At 38.1% G+C, this 17,300-nt stretch overlaps 1 protein-coding gene across 12 annotated transcripts in view; it reads right to left on the bottom strand.

Moving 5' to 3' along the window:
- Nucleotides 1-6: 6 nt before the first annotated feature.
- The window catches only part of LOC122552242 (trichohyalin-like), a 20,934-nt gene continuing 3,640 nt past the window's right edge, over nucleotides 7-17,300 (bottom strand). For 3 of the 12 annotated variants that reach the window (XM_043694905.1, XM_043694904.1, XM_043694903.1), the window contains 4 exons: nucleotides 12,549-12,612; nucleotides 10,552-10,614; nucleotides 9,602-9,664; nucleotides 7-2,037 (listed from right to left, as the gene is read on the bottom strand). In XM_043694905.1, coding sequence (XP_043550840.1) covers nucleotides 1,304-2,037; nucleotides 9,602-9,664; nucleotides 10,552-10,614; nucleotides 12,549-12,588 — 900 coding nt within the window. In that variant the 5' untranslated portion in view covers nucleotides 12,589-12,612 and the 3' untranslated portion in view covers nucleotides 7-1,303. Of the gene's footprint in view, nucleotides 2,038-4,501; nucleotides 4,599-9,601; nucleotides 9,665-10,551; nucleotides 10,615-12,548; nucleotides 12,613-17,300 lie in introns of those variants that run through there. The other 9 variants (XM_043694907.1, XM_043694906.1, XM_043694908.1 and 6 more) reach the window with 5 other exon arrangements.

The raw sequence follows: 17,300 nt of genomic DNA, 5'->3' as shown, positions 1-17,300 counted from the left end.
AACAGCTATACTAGACAACATTTCTCCTTGAACCAACACCACTATAAATAACTTACCTAATTAATTAGTTTTTATTTGTGCCTCATGGAACCTAAGAGATTAAAAATTGGCTCCCGCATATATCTACATAATTGTAGCAATGACATTTCATAAATTGTGTGGTTGTAAAACATCTGTGGGACATGATTAGGTACTCATATTTTTCTCCCCCTTATGTTAACCTCAAGTGTAATTTGTCAATAAATTTTGGGCAAGAGGCAAACATTTTATTGCAATGAACATTGCAAAGTGAATCAATGATAAACTTCAGAACACCACAAGTAATGATTTGTCAAAAATGGAATTAAAGCTCTACTGTTATTTACCAAAATAAAAGAGAGAACACAGTTTTCCATGTCCTAACCACCCCCCACCAAGAATCCCAATGAAATCAGTTTTTCCTCTCCTTTCTTGGAAGAGGAAACTCAAAAATTACATTTGGGAAGGAGTTCAGCATTCATTACCAGATATTTCAGCCAAACAGGAATGAAAGAAAGACATTGTGGATACAGTAATATTTTCAATAAAAATGGAGGTAATGACTCTCCAAATTAACAGGTAAACCACAAACTTTGTATTTCACGAGATCTTTTGTTACAATAGAAAAATTCTAGCAACAAATATAGTAGAGCTTTCAGTGCAGTCTATTTGAGGGATACATAGCCAGCCTTCGTTACAACTTCCAAATCCATTCCATACAAATTAGAAGAGTGACTTTGAAAAACATAAGAAAGGGCTGACAATTTATTAAATTTCATCACCAACATTTTAGAGCAAAGGCTCCTGGTCCTTAATCAGTGTATTTAAATTCCTTTGCAAATTGAATCTGTGTGTTATCAGTGTCTATATAAGAACTCCAAAGGCTTGGTGACAAATGCAATTGCATTCTAACTGAAATGAACCACAATGTTTATGAAGGCCATAATTACCTGTAACATACAATATAGTGAAGCATTTCTTGCATTTCTTTTTGAAAAGCAATTAGTTGCAACTAACAAAAAAAATTGTTTCTACAATGTTAAGTGGGTGCAGTGATCACCATATTGTCATATTTGATCAGTATGTATTTTAAGTTTAGTGAATCACTGACCACCATGAATTAAGATGACCTTATCCACCACCTGCATGATTTGATATGTTCAATGGCATAACAATGTTCAATAACTAAATCAGGAGAGTATTATTGGTCAAAGACTTCAATTTAAGGAGATGCTGGAGATATCATGGCACTGAAGCAACACAATTTTCAAAATTCTCCTGCTCTTCATTTTCTTTGCTCCATTTCTTGTTGGAAGCAGCATCTCGGTGTCTCTCTGTTCTGCAACCTCTCATCCTTGCCCTCCTGTGCTCCTTCTACGAGTCCCCTGTCAAAAAGCAAGTGACATCGTTTGTCTCTATCCTCCTGCATTTCCTGCTGGGTAAATTGTCTCATTGCTTCCCAAATTCTGCACAACATATCTTCTTTCTCACCCTCGTTCTTCTGCTGCCGCCGGTTCTTTATTCCTTCCCAATTTTTGCGCAACCGTTTTTGCCGCTGCTCCTCCGTTTCCTGTTCACGGCGCCTTTTAATTCCATCCCAGTTCCTACGTAACCTTTGCTCTCGCTCTTCCTCAGTTTCTTCCTGCCGGCGAACTTTGGTTGATTCCCAATTTTTGCGCAGCCTCTCCTCTCTCTGCTCCTGTGATTCCTGCTGCCGTCGGCTTTTGATGGATTCCCTATTTTTGCGCAATCGTTCATGTCGCTGTGCTTCAGTCTCTCTTTCACGGAATCTTTTCATGGCCTCACGGTTCTTGCGCAGTCTATCATCTCGCTGCTCCTCTGATTCCATTTGACGGCGCACTCTCATCGCTTCTCTGTTTTTGCGCAGTCTATCTTCCCTCTGTTCTGCCGTCTCTTCTTCCCGATGCTTTTTCATGGCTTCTCTATTCTTCCTCAGCTTTTCTTCTTTCTTCAAGTCCACAGCCTGTTTCTCAGCTAACAGCTCTCCAATCACTGGATCTTGAAAAGACAGACAAACACAGCTAAGAGCACTTAAAACTGTGATGGCTCACACATTGGTGACCAACATTGATGTCTTGCGGCAATGTTTTCAAATAATAGCATTTTGCTAATAATTGTTGCGTCAAAAGACATTATGTGACTGCAGCTTTTTAAAAAAATAAATTTGATGAGAGATTAATGCCACTCATTTTCAAGACAAGATTCCACTGCTAAGAGGAAGGGAAGCAGTGATCAATGTCACAAATTAGAAAAATGAGGTCATAGCAACAATTTCCCCAGTTGCCATTTTTGTCCAAATATTGGAACATGATAAGGAGGTGCTAGATGCTCACTCAAAAAGAGGATATGGGAAAAGTATGGATGCACACACATATTGGGAGGTCACCATTAAGGTTGTTTGATTGAACCTCACACTAGGCTGTTCAAGGGTAACATTAGCAAACTTGCCCATGTAGCATTGGCAAGTTGCAAAGACAATGGGGGATGCAGAAAACCTTTAAATAGAGCAAAAATAGCAAAAGAGGTAAAAATCAGTTGAAGTGAGCAATTATTTTCCCCATCGCCTATCACTAATCATTTAATGAAATTTGTTCAAATATCAGGGTCACAGGTTGAAGATGATTACTGAGCCCAGTGGTATGGGAAGCTGAATTATCACACTTACAGAGAAATAATTCTCTCTGAATGAGCTTGACTATTTATCTACTGACGTCAATTCAGCCCCCTCACTCAGCTGGAGTGAGTAATGATTGCCAACCACAGCCATTCAGTTTTTGGAAGTTTATCAACAGGCAACTTTAATTGTTTATTTTATCATGATGAGAATGAAAAGGACAACTTGTTGGGAAACAATCACAACTACAGTTATTTTTATAAAACCTTCAATAAAATTACTACAGTATATTGTAAACAAGTTGACAAATAGGACAAGGATGAAGTAAAAATTGCAAATACCACAAACAAAAAAGAATGAGAAAAGGAAGCACAGAAGTTAGAACCAAAGCAAAGGAAAGCCGTTTTGTCTAAAACACCTGCGCTAACACTCGAACAGCTTGCCAGTTGATCAATTTCACTTCACTTTTCCAAAAGCCTTTTACACGTTTTCAAATGGTCATCCACTTCCTTTTTAAGTGCTATCATGTCTCCACTACTGTTTCTAGTCCAGCATGTAGTTTTCAACCTTACTGTTGAAACAATGTTTTCCAGAGCACTCCCTTAATTCTATTGTTGAATAATTTTAACGTCCTGCCTGTAGATTACCTACTCAACCACCAATGAGACACATTTTCCCATTACCTTTATTTTTCATAAAACTATTGGATTTCATGGTATTCTTTTTGCTTTGATGAATCAATCTGCACTTTAAACATTAATACTGAACATTACTTTTAGAAGCTGCTCAATCTGACATGCATTTTTCACATTTTCTTGCTGCTATAATTTATAGTAATTTGACATTATTGTCTTGTGCTTATGCATAAGGTCAATTTGCTTTGCTCTGGTCCACAATTGACCAAAAATAGCACGTTGGAATACGCAGCACTCAATGATACAACACAGGTCTATTCGAGAGATCATATCCCTTTGGGCCAGTGGAGATGCACAAAGCAAAACCGAACCAACAGAATGTGCTGACTAATGTTAACAAGACTCCACTGTCAGAAATCATACTTATAGGGGTCCAAACTTTGATTTTAAACTAAAATTTTATTTGAGAAGGATTTCCTACCTATTACTACTTGTATTCTTCATACAGTATTCCACCTTTCTAACATGATCCAATTTGTTTATGGCCAAAGTACTGTTGTGGACAATTTGTATCACAAACACTGAGACCAAGCTCCTTATGTATCAAAACTCAAGTGCTTCCAGAGCCACTAAACATCTGTCAGGTTGAAGACCTTCATCTTTTCTGCCAAACATTCCGGGATCTTATTAGTAGATCTCACACTGATTCACCAAGATGCCATTTTCTCCTCTCTCTTCACCTAGGCTGGCCACTTACAAAGAAATACATTGGGTTTTAGAAAGAAATTAGTGCAAAATGCACTGATAACAATTAAAGCAAAGTAATTAGTTATTGAGATAACTTTGTTTATTCCCCAATTTCAAATCCTTGGCTCTTCCTCTTTTTCTGGCAGACAGTCATATTGGTCCAACTAGTCAACGCTAACCACATTCCCAAACTAAATTAGTCCCACCTGACTGTGATTGTCCCATATCTCTCCAAACCTTTCCTATTCTTTAATTATCCAAATGCCATTTAAACGTTGTAACTGCACCTGCATCCACCACTTCCTCTGCCAATGTCACTCTGTACATTGTTAAAAATCACAACACCAACGTTCGATTTACAATGGGTTAGTTCTTGACAATAACCTAAGAAGGGACTGGGGTGAGGGAATGAGCTCTAAAGTCATAACTTAAAGCCATTGACCTCAGAAGAATGAAACTTGCAAACCTTGTGAAACTCTTGGGGAGCTTGACAGGGTAGATACCGGGTGGGGATATTTCCTCTGGCAGCCGTGTCTAGGATTCACATTCTCAGTAAGGTTCGTCTATTTAGGACAAAGATGAGGAGAAATTTCTTCATTCTAAATATTGTGATTCTTCGAAATTCTCTACTCCAAAAAACTGAGTTATCAGTTAATGAATATATTCAAGACAAGCCTGCAGGTTTCTAGGTCCTTGAGGAATTTGTGATTATAACGATAAAGGAGAGGACAAATTAATGAGCTGTGATCTCATTGCCTGGCAGAACTGGCTTGAATAACTAGTTAGCATGTTCCTCCTTTTTAACTTTTATATTATTACGACTGCAATACCTCCAAACTCCTGATTTTAAAATTTTGCAGTTAATTATAATCTTTCAACTATGCAAGTTTCAATACTTCAAATTACATTTGCCTCCATTTACACATTCCAGCTACCATGAAGCCTAAAACATCAACATTTTAAACTCAAATCCTCCTGTATATGGGGGAATATTAGAATCAGTTTGGGGATTTCGATCAACTAGGATCAAGGTTCATCTTCTTTTGAGGAAACACATTAATATGTAATTTCCATATACTGTATTTCTATAAAAATTGAATCCACTTAGTAGCTATGTGATATTACAAGTTCCTGACATTAAATTCAGCTCTTTTGATATATATATAATGATTTAATTCTGATGTGACAGCATGTTAAAATTTAATTTGAGTTGTAGAGAGTTTTGAAGGCATCATTGAGAGTGGATGCTTCACACGCTAAGTGGGTGTGTGCCTGGTCTATATCTGGAATCCAACAACGAACCAGCCAATCGGCCTACGTTGTTGGTGTCACTCTACATTGCCAAGCTAGCTGTCCAATTAGCGTAACCACCTCCCATCTCTATTGTGTAATAGAAGGAACATTACCTCCATTGTTTCTTTTCATTTTGCTGGTTTTGACTACCGGTTCCCTGTTGCTTCGAAGCATTTAAACTTAAATGGAAGGCGTTTATGTAAGTGATTTGGATGTGAATGTAGGAGGTATGGTTAGCAAGTTTGCAGATGCCACTAAAGTTGGAGGCATAAATATAGCAAAGAAGGTTACCTGAGTGCAATAGGATCTAGATCAGATGGACCAATGGGCTAAGGAGTGGCAGATGGGAGTTTAATTTAGATAAATGTGTGGTGCAGATGTTGCTGGGGTAACTTTTTCACGCAGAGGGTGGTGCATGTATGAAATGACATGGAGGAAGTAGTGGAGGCTAGTATATTTACAACATTTAAAAGGCATCTGGATGGGTATGTGGAATTGTGTCCAAATAACGACCGGAAGCGGTGATTGGCAAAAATAGCTTCTTATTCAGCAGCACAGCACAAGTTTGAGGCAGCAGTAGAATTCCGAAATACAGTTCTTACGTTAGCCCTTTTATACACAGTTCTTATATATACTAAAATTCCATTACTATGGTGTTACTTTCTTTTATCTATAGTACACAAATGTTTGAGGGGCTTCTGTCCTGGGAGATAGTAGTAGAGTTAAAAGAAGGATGTTGCCAGGTTTGGAGGATTTGAGCTTTGGAGAGGTTGAATAGGCTAGGGCTGTTTTTCCCTGCAACGTCGGAGGTTGAGGGGTGACCTCATAGAGGCTTATAAAATCATGAGGGGCATGGATGGGATAAATAGACTCTCTTCCCTGGGGGGAGTCCAAACTTAGAGGGCACAGGTTTAGGGTGAGGGGGGAAAGATAGTAAAGAGACCTAAGGGGCAACTTTTCACGCAGAGGGCGGTACCTGTATGGAATGAGCTGCCAGAGGAAGTAGTGGAGGCTAGTACAATTACAACATTTAATATGAATAGGAAGGGTTTGGAGGGATATGGGCTGGCAGCTGGGACTAGATTGGGTTGAAATTTCTGGTTGACATGGACAAGTTGGACTGAAGGGTCTGTTTCCATGCTGTACATCTCTGACTCTGACCAGTTTATAGTCGAACAGGTTTATTTGCAGCTACAAGCTTTTGGAGCGCAGCTCCTTCGTCAGGTAACTAAGTATTACGAAGAAGCAGCACTCTAAAAGCTTGTACTTCCAAATAAACCTGTTGGCCTATAACCTAGTGTCGTGTCAGTTTTTAAACTTTGTCCACCCCAGCCCAATATGGCACGTCCGCATCATTCTATACACTAACTATTGCGCCCCTCACATCCTTTTTAAATATTTCTCCTCTCACCTTAAAAATATGCCCCCTAGTTTTGGACTCCCCCCACCCTTGGAAAAAGATCTTTGCTATTCATCTTATCTATGCACCTCATGATTTTATAAACCTCTAGAAGGCCACTCTCAACCTCCAGCAAAAAAAGTCCCAGCCTATTTTTATAACTCAAACCCTCCATTCTCGGTGACAACTTGGTAAATCTCTTCTAAACCCTCTTCAGTTTAATAATGTCCTTCCTCTAACAGGGCAACCAGATCTGCACACAGTACCCCAGAAGAGGCCTCACCAACATCCTGTACAACCTCATCATGATGTCCCAACCCTCATGCTCAAAGGTCTGAGCAATGAAGGAAGGCATGCCAAATGCCTTCTCAACACCCTGTCTACCTGTGACAAACTTCAAAGAACCATGTACCTAAAATCCTAGGTTTCTGTTTTACAACACTACTCAGGGCCCAATGTTTGAGGTTTTTTCCAGTTGTCTACTGTACTGACCAGCATGCTTACACAAAGGTGGTACAATTTATATTTACTTGCAGGATTTGGTTAATCCTTTTAAGATTTCAATTAAATATTTCCTCCAATACTTTGAGTAAAAAGAATGTCTGCTGCAGTAATCACTTCTCCAAACCAGAAATGATATGCTAGACCCACAGCTAATGAGATACTCTGGGAGGGGTTAAAGAAAACATTAAATATTTTTTAAAATGAACTAGCCAGGCTTTTCATTCCTTTTTGCTATTAGTCACACGTGGACATCAGAAGAAAATGTGACCGATTACAGGTACATCACAGCTGAACCTAAGTCATTGTTGTCACAAACAATGGCAGCTGGATGAAGTGCACTAAAGTAAATGGAATTGGTGAAAAGCAAGTGTCGAACTGAGTAGCATAGGAAGTAATGAAAAATGAGTTAAACATTTTCAGCTAGTGCAAGTTTTAACAAGCTTAGAGACAGATTAAAAATATTAGTTGCAAGCTATCATTTTCTTCGAAGAAGGGAGCTTTGGTGGAGTGGGAAGTAAATTTGATACATGGTCCACTCATACGCTTTGCCAGGCCCAGCAAGAGGCAGCAAGTTAAAGTTAGGAGTTATTCCAAAGGGACAGGACAGCTAAAAGAAAAACATGTAAATCAGATATTGACTTTGCTCATTGTGCTAAATCTGAAATCAAAAATGTTTGAGAGCTTTAGCAGGTGAACTTAATGTAGGGTTGAAAACCTGAGCAGACCTTCAAGTAATAATATTCTTTTTACAATATCGATCTGCCTATTCTAAGGCTGCATGCTTAAAGTCTTTGTCAGCATAAGCAATGTGAATATGTATGTGAAATTCTGTGATTAGCAGTATGAACTGGAGATTACTAATATACTGATCATTCATACTGATCCTCTGGGGAACTCTTCAAAACGATCATAGAAATTGTACTATCTCTGAGCTGCGAGGCCAAACTCTGCCACAAGTTAGTGCCAATCCGTGGTATGGTCCAAATAATTCTGAAGTTAAAACAAAGGTATCATCCATCCATAAATAACAATCCGGCCAATGAAGAATAATTTTTTTTCAAGTATTTGGAGGCACGTAATTTACTTGTTAAAATTAAGAAAACTAGAAACATTAATAAGCTTGTTGATCTTCTACATGATGCTTAAAGTGAGCAACAGTAGCTTATTCTACGTCAAATGGGTAGAATCAACTATGTTGACAAGGAAATCAGCACAACAGGCAAATTCAGCAGTAATATTTCAAGCAATATGAAGCAATACAACACTTAAAATAACTATCCTAACATACTTCATTAGTATTATAATGCAAAAAATGACAGTCACGTAGAAAGTTATTTCAAATGACCGAAAGCTTAGCCAAAGAGGGAGGTTTTACCAGGTGTCTTAAAAGGAGGGGCTGGATATACAATCGAACAGAAAACTGTACCAATATAGGTAAAGAACAGAATAGTGGAATAATTGGAGAGTTCTGTTCAAGAGCTGACAGACACAATGAGACCCTGTGAATCCATGATTTGAAGAGGCAGCAACCTGGACACATACAAAATGCTCATTAGTGGTTAGATTTTTAGTTCATTGCTGGGCAACTTTCTCAGTCTGTGCTTACAGTTAATGTAAAAAAAAGGGACACATTTTACTTACAATAGCGCCACCACTGGAGCAAATAAGAACAGGCATATGATAATTCATATTAAAAAGAAAAGTGGTGTCCAGTTCTGGACATAGTTTTACAAGAGGGATATGAAGGCACTGGAGAGAGTGAAGAAAAGATACACTAGAATGGTTCTGTGGATGAGGAATTTCAATTATGAAAATAGTTTGCAGATGTTCGGACTATTTTTCTTGGGGGAACAGAAAACTAACAGAAGATCTGATCGATATTTATTCAAAGTCATGACAGTTCTGCACAGAATGAATAGGGAGAAACTGTTCTGACTCATGTAAGAACTAGTAACAATAGGACACAGATTTGAAGTAATAAACAAAATGACAAGAGGAAAGACTTTTACACACAGCAGGTGGTTACGTTATGCAACATTCCTTGGAATGTAGTGGAGGCATACTCAATTGAAGCATTCAAAGGGACTAGATTGTTCTGAGAAGGAAGAATGCACAGGGTTATAGGGAGAACGCAGGCAAATGGCACAAAATGAATTGTTTATTTGCAGTGTTGGTGCAGACAAGATGGCTGAATGGCCTCCTTCTATGCTGTAACACAAAAGATAAACTAGTCATATTGTTTACCAATGTAGTAAATGTCACAATTATGACAAACTAAAAAGAAACTTAAAAAGTTTTAAAATTATGGATTACTTTAAAATTATGGATTACTTTGCAATTTAAATATTGCTGACACATAAAACAACCTACCATGCATAAGTGGAAGACCTTTTAAAGACAGCTCAGTCATAGTTCTTCTGAGATGATCCCAATCTATAAAGACAAAAAAAATTATTAAAATATAACTGCCAAATTCCTAACAAAATTCTGCCATTTTTGAGGAACCAACACAGCCATGAAAATGAATAATATAGCAAGGCACTCCAAAGGACTTTCACTATGAAGGACACAGCTCAATCAATAATGTCCTACTGCTTTCTTAGACCAGGAGTCATTGTTAACAGCAGTTGATTTAAGGCCAGACCTCTGATAAGGCCAACTGCAAAAGATTAATAGTGCTTGAAAGATTTAGCACTCATTCTGCATATTAATTCCGCAGCCTCACATTGCAAATCTTTTCAAGGCAACAGTTGAATCCACCAAAATTTCTGTGGTCATCAGCTCACTATTTAAGTGAAGGCAATATAGAAACAAGTGGAAGGATTTACAGATATTAATGACATCAATAGATATGGGGATAAGGTAAGAAAAGTTAAATTCGGGTAGATGATCAGCCATAATCTACAATGGCAGAGAAAGCTCGAGAAACTAACTTGCATACTCGTGCGCCTAGAAGTCTTTTTTTATGTTTTGGTTCTAAGTCTTGTAATCACCAAATTGCAAAATGGCTTTTAATGGAGAGTCTTCAATTTAAAAAAAAGTTGCAAACCTTTAATAAAAAGCAATTTCAATAACAGAATAATGGAAGTTCTTCCTAATCTTAAAAACCTGCATTTCCTGCAAAATAAAAACTTCAGTTTTCTTTTAAGAAAAGAACATTACCCCTGCCCTTAACTTTCACAGCTCTTGCTGGGTATGGTTCTAGGCTTGCTGGTAGTTCTCCAATACTCCACCCAAAAGACTAATTCTTTGTCAGCTAGACAATCAATGGGGGAAGCATCACAGGTGAACCTAATTATGCCCTGTCCAGTGTTCTGTACCTTGGGTGAAGCACTGAAGAGCAACAGGCACTTGTGGAGCCATACCCCAGCATGAGTCAGCACCTACAGGAAAGGGAGGGAGAAAATTGAGGGCACAGAGTTGAAAAACACATGTATAATTTAGCACTCTCCAAAAAGTTGTCAACTTCTACTGCTCCCAACTTCACGTACTGCATCTTTCTTATTGCTGCTTTATGAGGAAACATCAAACATATTTAGGTTTGTCTCCACTGGAGTTTAGAAGAGTGGCAAGTGTTTTGATTGAAATATACAAGTCTCGACAAGTTGGATACAGAAAAGAGGTTTCTTCTTGTTGGAGAACCTAAAGCAGAGATGGTCATTGTTTAAAATATAATAGTTGAGTGTCTGTAGAACTCTCTTCCTTAGAAATGTCTTTGAATATTAAGGCAAATTCTTCACAAGCCAGGGCGATGAAAGAGGAAGGAGATTGGAGAGATATGGAAGATATCTATCGGGGTAGTCAGGAATGTGAAGTAAATCAGATCAGACGTGGTCTGAGTGAATGCCAAAGCAGGATTGAGATGTCACGTGGTCTATACCTGCTCCTTAGTATGTTCACAGGTTCTTCCCTGTACCAATCTCAGACTTAGATTTATTATTTGGCTTTCTACACCAGTAATACAATAAAAGAAAACGGAAGGCTGAATAAAATTTAATACCTCTATCGTCGATTAAGTCAAACGTAATACTGATATCACTTACATAAAATCACATGTTATATCAGTACCAAAGAACCATAACTGTCAGAAATCAAACCAGTATTTTGCATCTAAACTCCTGCTGTAACCTCAGAACTCTGCAGGTGGACTGTAACTCATTTCAAATCACCCTATTACTTTATTTGAGGTCTTTGGTTGATTTTCTACATGTATTCCACTTGTGGGATCCTGTGACTATATTGTGCAGTCCCTTGATTTAATTCTATTAACTACTTTCCAAAGCACTGTCACACAATGACCTGGACATTCCTTTCCTTCTCCATAATATTCTTCATTTTCCTCTCCAGATTCCAGGAGAGCATCAACAGCCTAAATGTCCTGTACTCCCTTCTACAATTCCTGCTAGGCTAAAGTCTCAAAAGGTAACATCTTTCCATTAGCACCTAAACAGCCACTTATCATGAATGTGATTTCATAGGTGTCAGCATGCTATTTGACTGCAGACAGCACCACTGTCAACCCAACGTTGGCTTCATTGAATCTCCAAACATACTTCCCATCTTCTACAGGGCATCATCTCTCAGCAATCTGGAGTCGGAAGCCTGGCTGCTTTCCCACTCCCAAACTCTAACTTCCAGGAATAAGTGCAGCAACTTGGTCTGAAATCACCTCATTCAATGAACAAAGCATCTTCCTGCGCTACATGATTCAGGGATGGTTTCTTTAAAGAGGCAAAATTCCTTTAAGTGCAAAATAATACAAATTCCCATCACAAATAGATTGAAAAAGTCTGAAACAGAAACTATATATTCTTATATTTTGCTCCTCAAATATATTTTTAAAATCATCAAAAACATATTCACTGAATAATACGCTTTTTCACAATGATTTTTTTTCCAAATCAATTTTGTGCTGTCATAAATTAATTAAAAATTCAATTATTTCACTGATATCTGATCAAGGTCATTGAATAAGATTTGGTGTACACTGCAGATTTCCATATTCACATTAGAGACTCCCTTAAAATATTTTTTCATTAAACTGTTAAGCTAAGTATGCATTCTAATCCCAGTATCCCAAAAACTCTGTCCTCTATTTGTTCACTACAAATACATAAAAACATTTTTTCTCAAAGGCAGCATTCTCTTTGTATAGCTAGCACAGATTTCTAAAAATGTTAACATTTGCAAGTGATCCTGTTTTTATTTGCAAAGAAAATTACAGATGTTAGACATGGCACTGAAGCAGAGCTGATTATTTTAACTAAGTATCCATAGACATACGGTCCACAGTTGTTAGAGATTTTTAAAGTCTTACCACAAAGAAAAGGACGCCCATTCGAAGACAGTTCATTCATAGTTCTTCAGGGATAATCCTGTCTCTACAAAGAGAAGCCCTTAAATATTACCTCCTGTATCGTAATTGTCTCTACTCTAAAATAATGCATTTTAAATTGCAACAAAATAGAGATTTAAAAACAAGAGGTCTCTCTTTTAAAATAGTATGCTTATTTCTTTCTGAAGGGTTGTTAGTACGTGCAATTTGCTATCCCAGAAAAGAAATGCAAGCTGATTGACAGATTTTATTCAAAGCTATGCTGGACAGACTTTTGTTAGCCAAGACCTTCAAGGGCTATGTACTTGTTGTGTGAGAATGCTTGCGTGTGGTGGTGGTTGTGGTGGGAGTATTGTCAGTCAGCTAAAGGAAGTGAAGACCACTATCGGATCAGTCAACACCTGATCGAATGGCAGAGTCAACTCAAAGGGATGAATGGCTGACTCTGCTGCTCAATCCTAAATTGCTATGAAATTCTGCTCATGTTGATGCCTCAGGATGAAATACCAGAACAAATCAGAAATTACTCAAAAGTTGACAAGGTAAAAAATTTAAAAAGATACAATAAAGTTGTGAAAGTCATCATGTAAATGCAAACTCATTTAAAAACATCTAGAGCTTGTGCAAACAGTGCTTTTAAAAATAATATTTTTAATTGAAAGATACAGTTCACAGCAGAATTATCAAACAAAATTTGAAACTGAACCATATCAGAAGATCTTAGAGGCAATGATCAAAACTTAGAAATATGTTTTAGAAATAACTTTTTAAATGCGGGAGAGCAGACAGCTTTAGAGATAGAATTTAGTGGCCAAATTAAAAAAAAAGAGAGCAATTAAAATCAGGACTCTCAAGGTGCCAGAATTGGTGGAATGTAGAGTACTCACAGCTGAAGATGGTCTGGAGGGACAAGGCAATGGAAAGGTTTGAAACCAAAAAACGAGAATTTAAAAATCGAAACACTGGTTAACAAGAAGTCAATGTAGGTCAGTGATTTCTGGGCAATGGGTGAACTTTGTGACTGTTGGGATAGAGGTTTAAATAACTTCAAATTTATGGAGAGTATAAGACAGGAAGCCAGTCAGAGCGTAATGGAATAATCAGGCTGAGAAACAAGATAGATCTGGAGGAGGATTTCAGCAGCAGATGACCTCAGCAAGGGCAGTCACACAGCACATGGTCAGACGTTCATCTGAGGAATTAATATGGCATCCAAGTTGTGAACAGTCAGGTTCAGCCTTAGGGAAGATGCCACAGCATACCAGTGGACTTTGTAGTTATAGATTGGTTTTGAAGCAGGGACCAAAGACAATGGCATTAGTCTCACCAATAATTAGTTGGAGGAAATATCAGTACATCCAGCAGATGTTGTTGGGACAATTTAGAGACAGCAGAGGGGAACAGGATGATGGTGATGTTAAGCTGGATGACCATATATATGGAAACATGTTGTGCTGTCCTATTTCTAGATCTCTAAGACAGTACAATGTCATCAAGAAACATCTAAATGAGAAGCCATGATAGATAAAAGTTATAATGCATGATGTACTACTCTAACACAATGCAAATTTTCATTTTAAGGCCATAAAGTTAAATTAATTTTATAGCAAACTTTAAATCTGGGATAGAGTGGAAATATTATTTGACAAGGAAACCCATTGGATAGTGGTTGAAGTCAGAAGGAGTAAGTGATTTTCTTTGTAAAAGTTTGATTTAAATGTAGGACAATAATTTGGCTGGATAAGCATATTAATAATGAGCTATCCATTACAAGTCAGACCCATGTTAGACTTTTAATTAATTTCACTCAAACTTTCAAAATCTTCACAGGTTAACATAAAAAGAAACAGATTAACATAAGAAAAAACACTTTCACCAGGAATGTTTAGCAGTTATGTTTCAGGATATCAGCAACTTCTAGTGTTAGACCAGCATTAGATTCATGTACTTAGGATGAGAATTCGTTAAATGTCATGGAGATCTGCATTGCAAAGTAGCACCAAAGACCTCAGAATAGGATAATGTTGTACCTTGCCTTATATTTAGTTTAACTAATTAATCCATACTCCCTTCGTAATGCTGAATCTTACAGACTCAGTCATAGGTATCCTTTCTATCTTTATGGAGTTGCCTCATCTTAGGGCTAACAATAATGTCAGCATTTGACAGTGTTTTTTTGGATGAGGTAGAGAAGAGGCACCACCAGACAGAGTTTCTACTCCTGCTCAATGTGCCACAACTCCAGTTAAAAAGTACCATGGGTTTAATATCAGGACAACATGGCGCTCAGCTGTGATGCCAATGTAATCAAATAGTCTAGCACACTTTCAAGGTTCACAGTCTGTGAAGGACAACTATATCAAGTATTAGAAAATACAAAAAGCCATTCTGAAAAGAGAACTCCTTACACATTATCATGAATACTGTAACTTTAATAAACTGTGCTGTCACTGAATAGGGCCCATAGTTCTAAGTTCGATAAAATTTTTATTCTTAAGAGTCAGAGTCATGCAGCATGGAAACAGACCCTCAGTCCAACTCATCCGCAGCAACTAGACATCTGATCTAGTCTCCTTTGTCAGCACTTTGTCCATATTCTTTCAAACTCTTCCTATTCACATCCCCAGAGTCCTTTTAAATATTGTAATTGTACCAGCCTCCACCACTTCCTCTGGCAGCTCATTCCATAAATGCACCACCCTGCAGGTGAAAAACGTTACCCCTCGGGTCCTTTTTAAAATCATTCCCCTCTCATCTTAAACCTATGTCCTCTATTTTGGACTCCCCCACCCTAAGAAAAAGACCTTGGCTATTCACCCTATCCATGCCCCTCATGATTTTATAAACCTTCTTCATCTATGTCCTCCCATTTGCACCATATTCCCTATATCAGGTACCATTTCTTGGCTATTTCTGAGAAGTCAACCAATTTGGTATACTTTTTTAAAAACATTTTCAAAAAGTAAAAACTTCTCATCCATGGTCAAAACCCACTACCTCTGATACAAATAATATGAGCAACATGGTTCATGCAACATCAAAATTCCCAACTTCCTATTCATATCCAAAACATAATATGGCACAATTTATTGAAGTCCTTTCATTAACATTAGGACAAAACTTTGTAAGTCCCTATAGGCCATACAGCATGGGAACGCAACACGAAGGAGTGGATTCAGCATCACTTGCTGCATTGGCAAGTTTTATTTTAAGACTACTTTTGTAACATGTTTTATTTTAAGACTACTTTTGTAACATTTTAACCACACGTGAGTTAAAAATTAAAGTTGGTCTTGATTATTTCTAAATCTGTGCTAAATCACTGACCCTGGCTGGGAAAGCAACAGATCCTCACATTAGAAATAACAGCAGAAATTGGTAATTACTATTGACAAGGAAACCTAGTGGATATGGTTCTGAATTCAGGGGTCCAAGTCAGAAGCATTAAGTGATTCGTTTTTCATAAAACGAGATGGATTTAATTCTGGGAAACAAATTTAGCTGAAGACCAAAGTGCATGTATATGTATCTTTTTTACTTGTGGGGCACTCAATGGCATTACTCATGGCAAGTTAGATCCACATTACACTTCTATGTAATTTGAATAAAAGGTACAAACTCCTTATGGTTAACATGCAGTTAGTCAGTCAGTAGCTGTTCCAAGGGTGGTATCAGACTCTATTCAAATTCTTCCACCAATCAAATAACTGGCCAGCATGCCAGTTCATTTTCAGATGTTTCGTCACCATACTAGATAATATCTTCAGTAACTAGCATCCTGACATACAGATAAGGAAGGACACCACTTCGACTGGGCCAACACATCCATCCTAGGACAAGCCAAACAGAGACATGCACGAGAATTCCTAGAAGCATGGCATTCCAACCGGAACTCTATCAACAAGCACATTGACCTGGACCCCATTTACCACCCCCTGAGAAAAAGAACAAGAAATGACATCAGCATCAGAAATGGCATCACCACAGGAAACGGCATCACCAACCCAAAGAAACCCAAACATATAAATAGAAAGCAGGAAACACCAGCAGTCCTTTGTCCAGAGGCTCGCTGAAGATGTTACCTAGTAGTGACGAAACATCTGAAAATGAACCTTCCAGCTCAGCAAGCAAACCTACATCCAGAACCTCAAGCGGAGTTATAAATCTTCTCAAAACTTGCTTTCATCAATCCTCTTTGTGACTTCTTCAAAAAACTCAATCAAGTTAGTGAGACACTATTTCCCACACACAAAACTATGCTGACTATCTCTAATCAGTCCCTGCCTTTCCAAATACATGTAAATCTTGTCCCTCAGAGTCCCCTCCAATAAATTGCCCACCACTGATGAGGCTTACTTGACTATAGTTCCCTGGTTTTTCCTCTCCACCTTTCTTAAATAGTGGCACCATGTTAGCCGACCTCCAGTCTTGCAGCACCTTGTCGGTGACTATCAATGATACAAAAATCTCAGCAACCACTTCCCTTCCTTCCCACTAAGCTAAAGGCCCACCTGATTTGGTCCTTGGGATTTATCCACCTTTGAGGAAGTGAGGACTGCAGATGCTGGGGATCAGAGCTTAAAAATGTGTTGCTGGAAAAGCGCAGCAGGTCAGGCAGCATCAAAGGAGAAGGAGAATCGACGTTTCGGGCATAAGCCCTTCTTTAGGAATGAGGAGGGTGTGCCAAGCAGGCTAAGATAAAAGGTAGGGAGGAGGGACTTGGGGGAGGGGCGT

The sequence above is a fragment of the Chiloscyllium plagiosum genome, chromosome 8 (assembly GCF_004010195.1).
Source record: "Chiloscyllium plagiosum isolate BGI_BamShark_2017 chromosome 8, ASM401019v2, whole genome shotgun sequence".
Classification (NCBI taxonomy): Eukaryota; Metazoa; Chordata; class Chondrichthyes; order Orectolobiformes; family Hemiscylliidae; genus Chiloscyllium; species Chiloscyllium plagiosum.
Note: the sequence above shows the minus strand (reverse complement) of the source record. Positions and strands in the feature narration are given on the sequence as shown.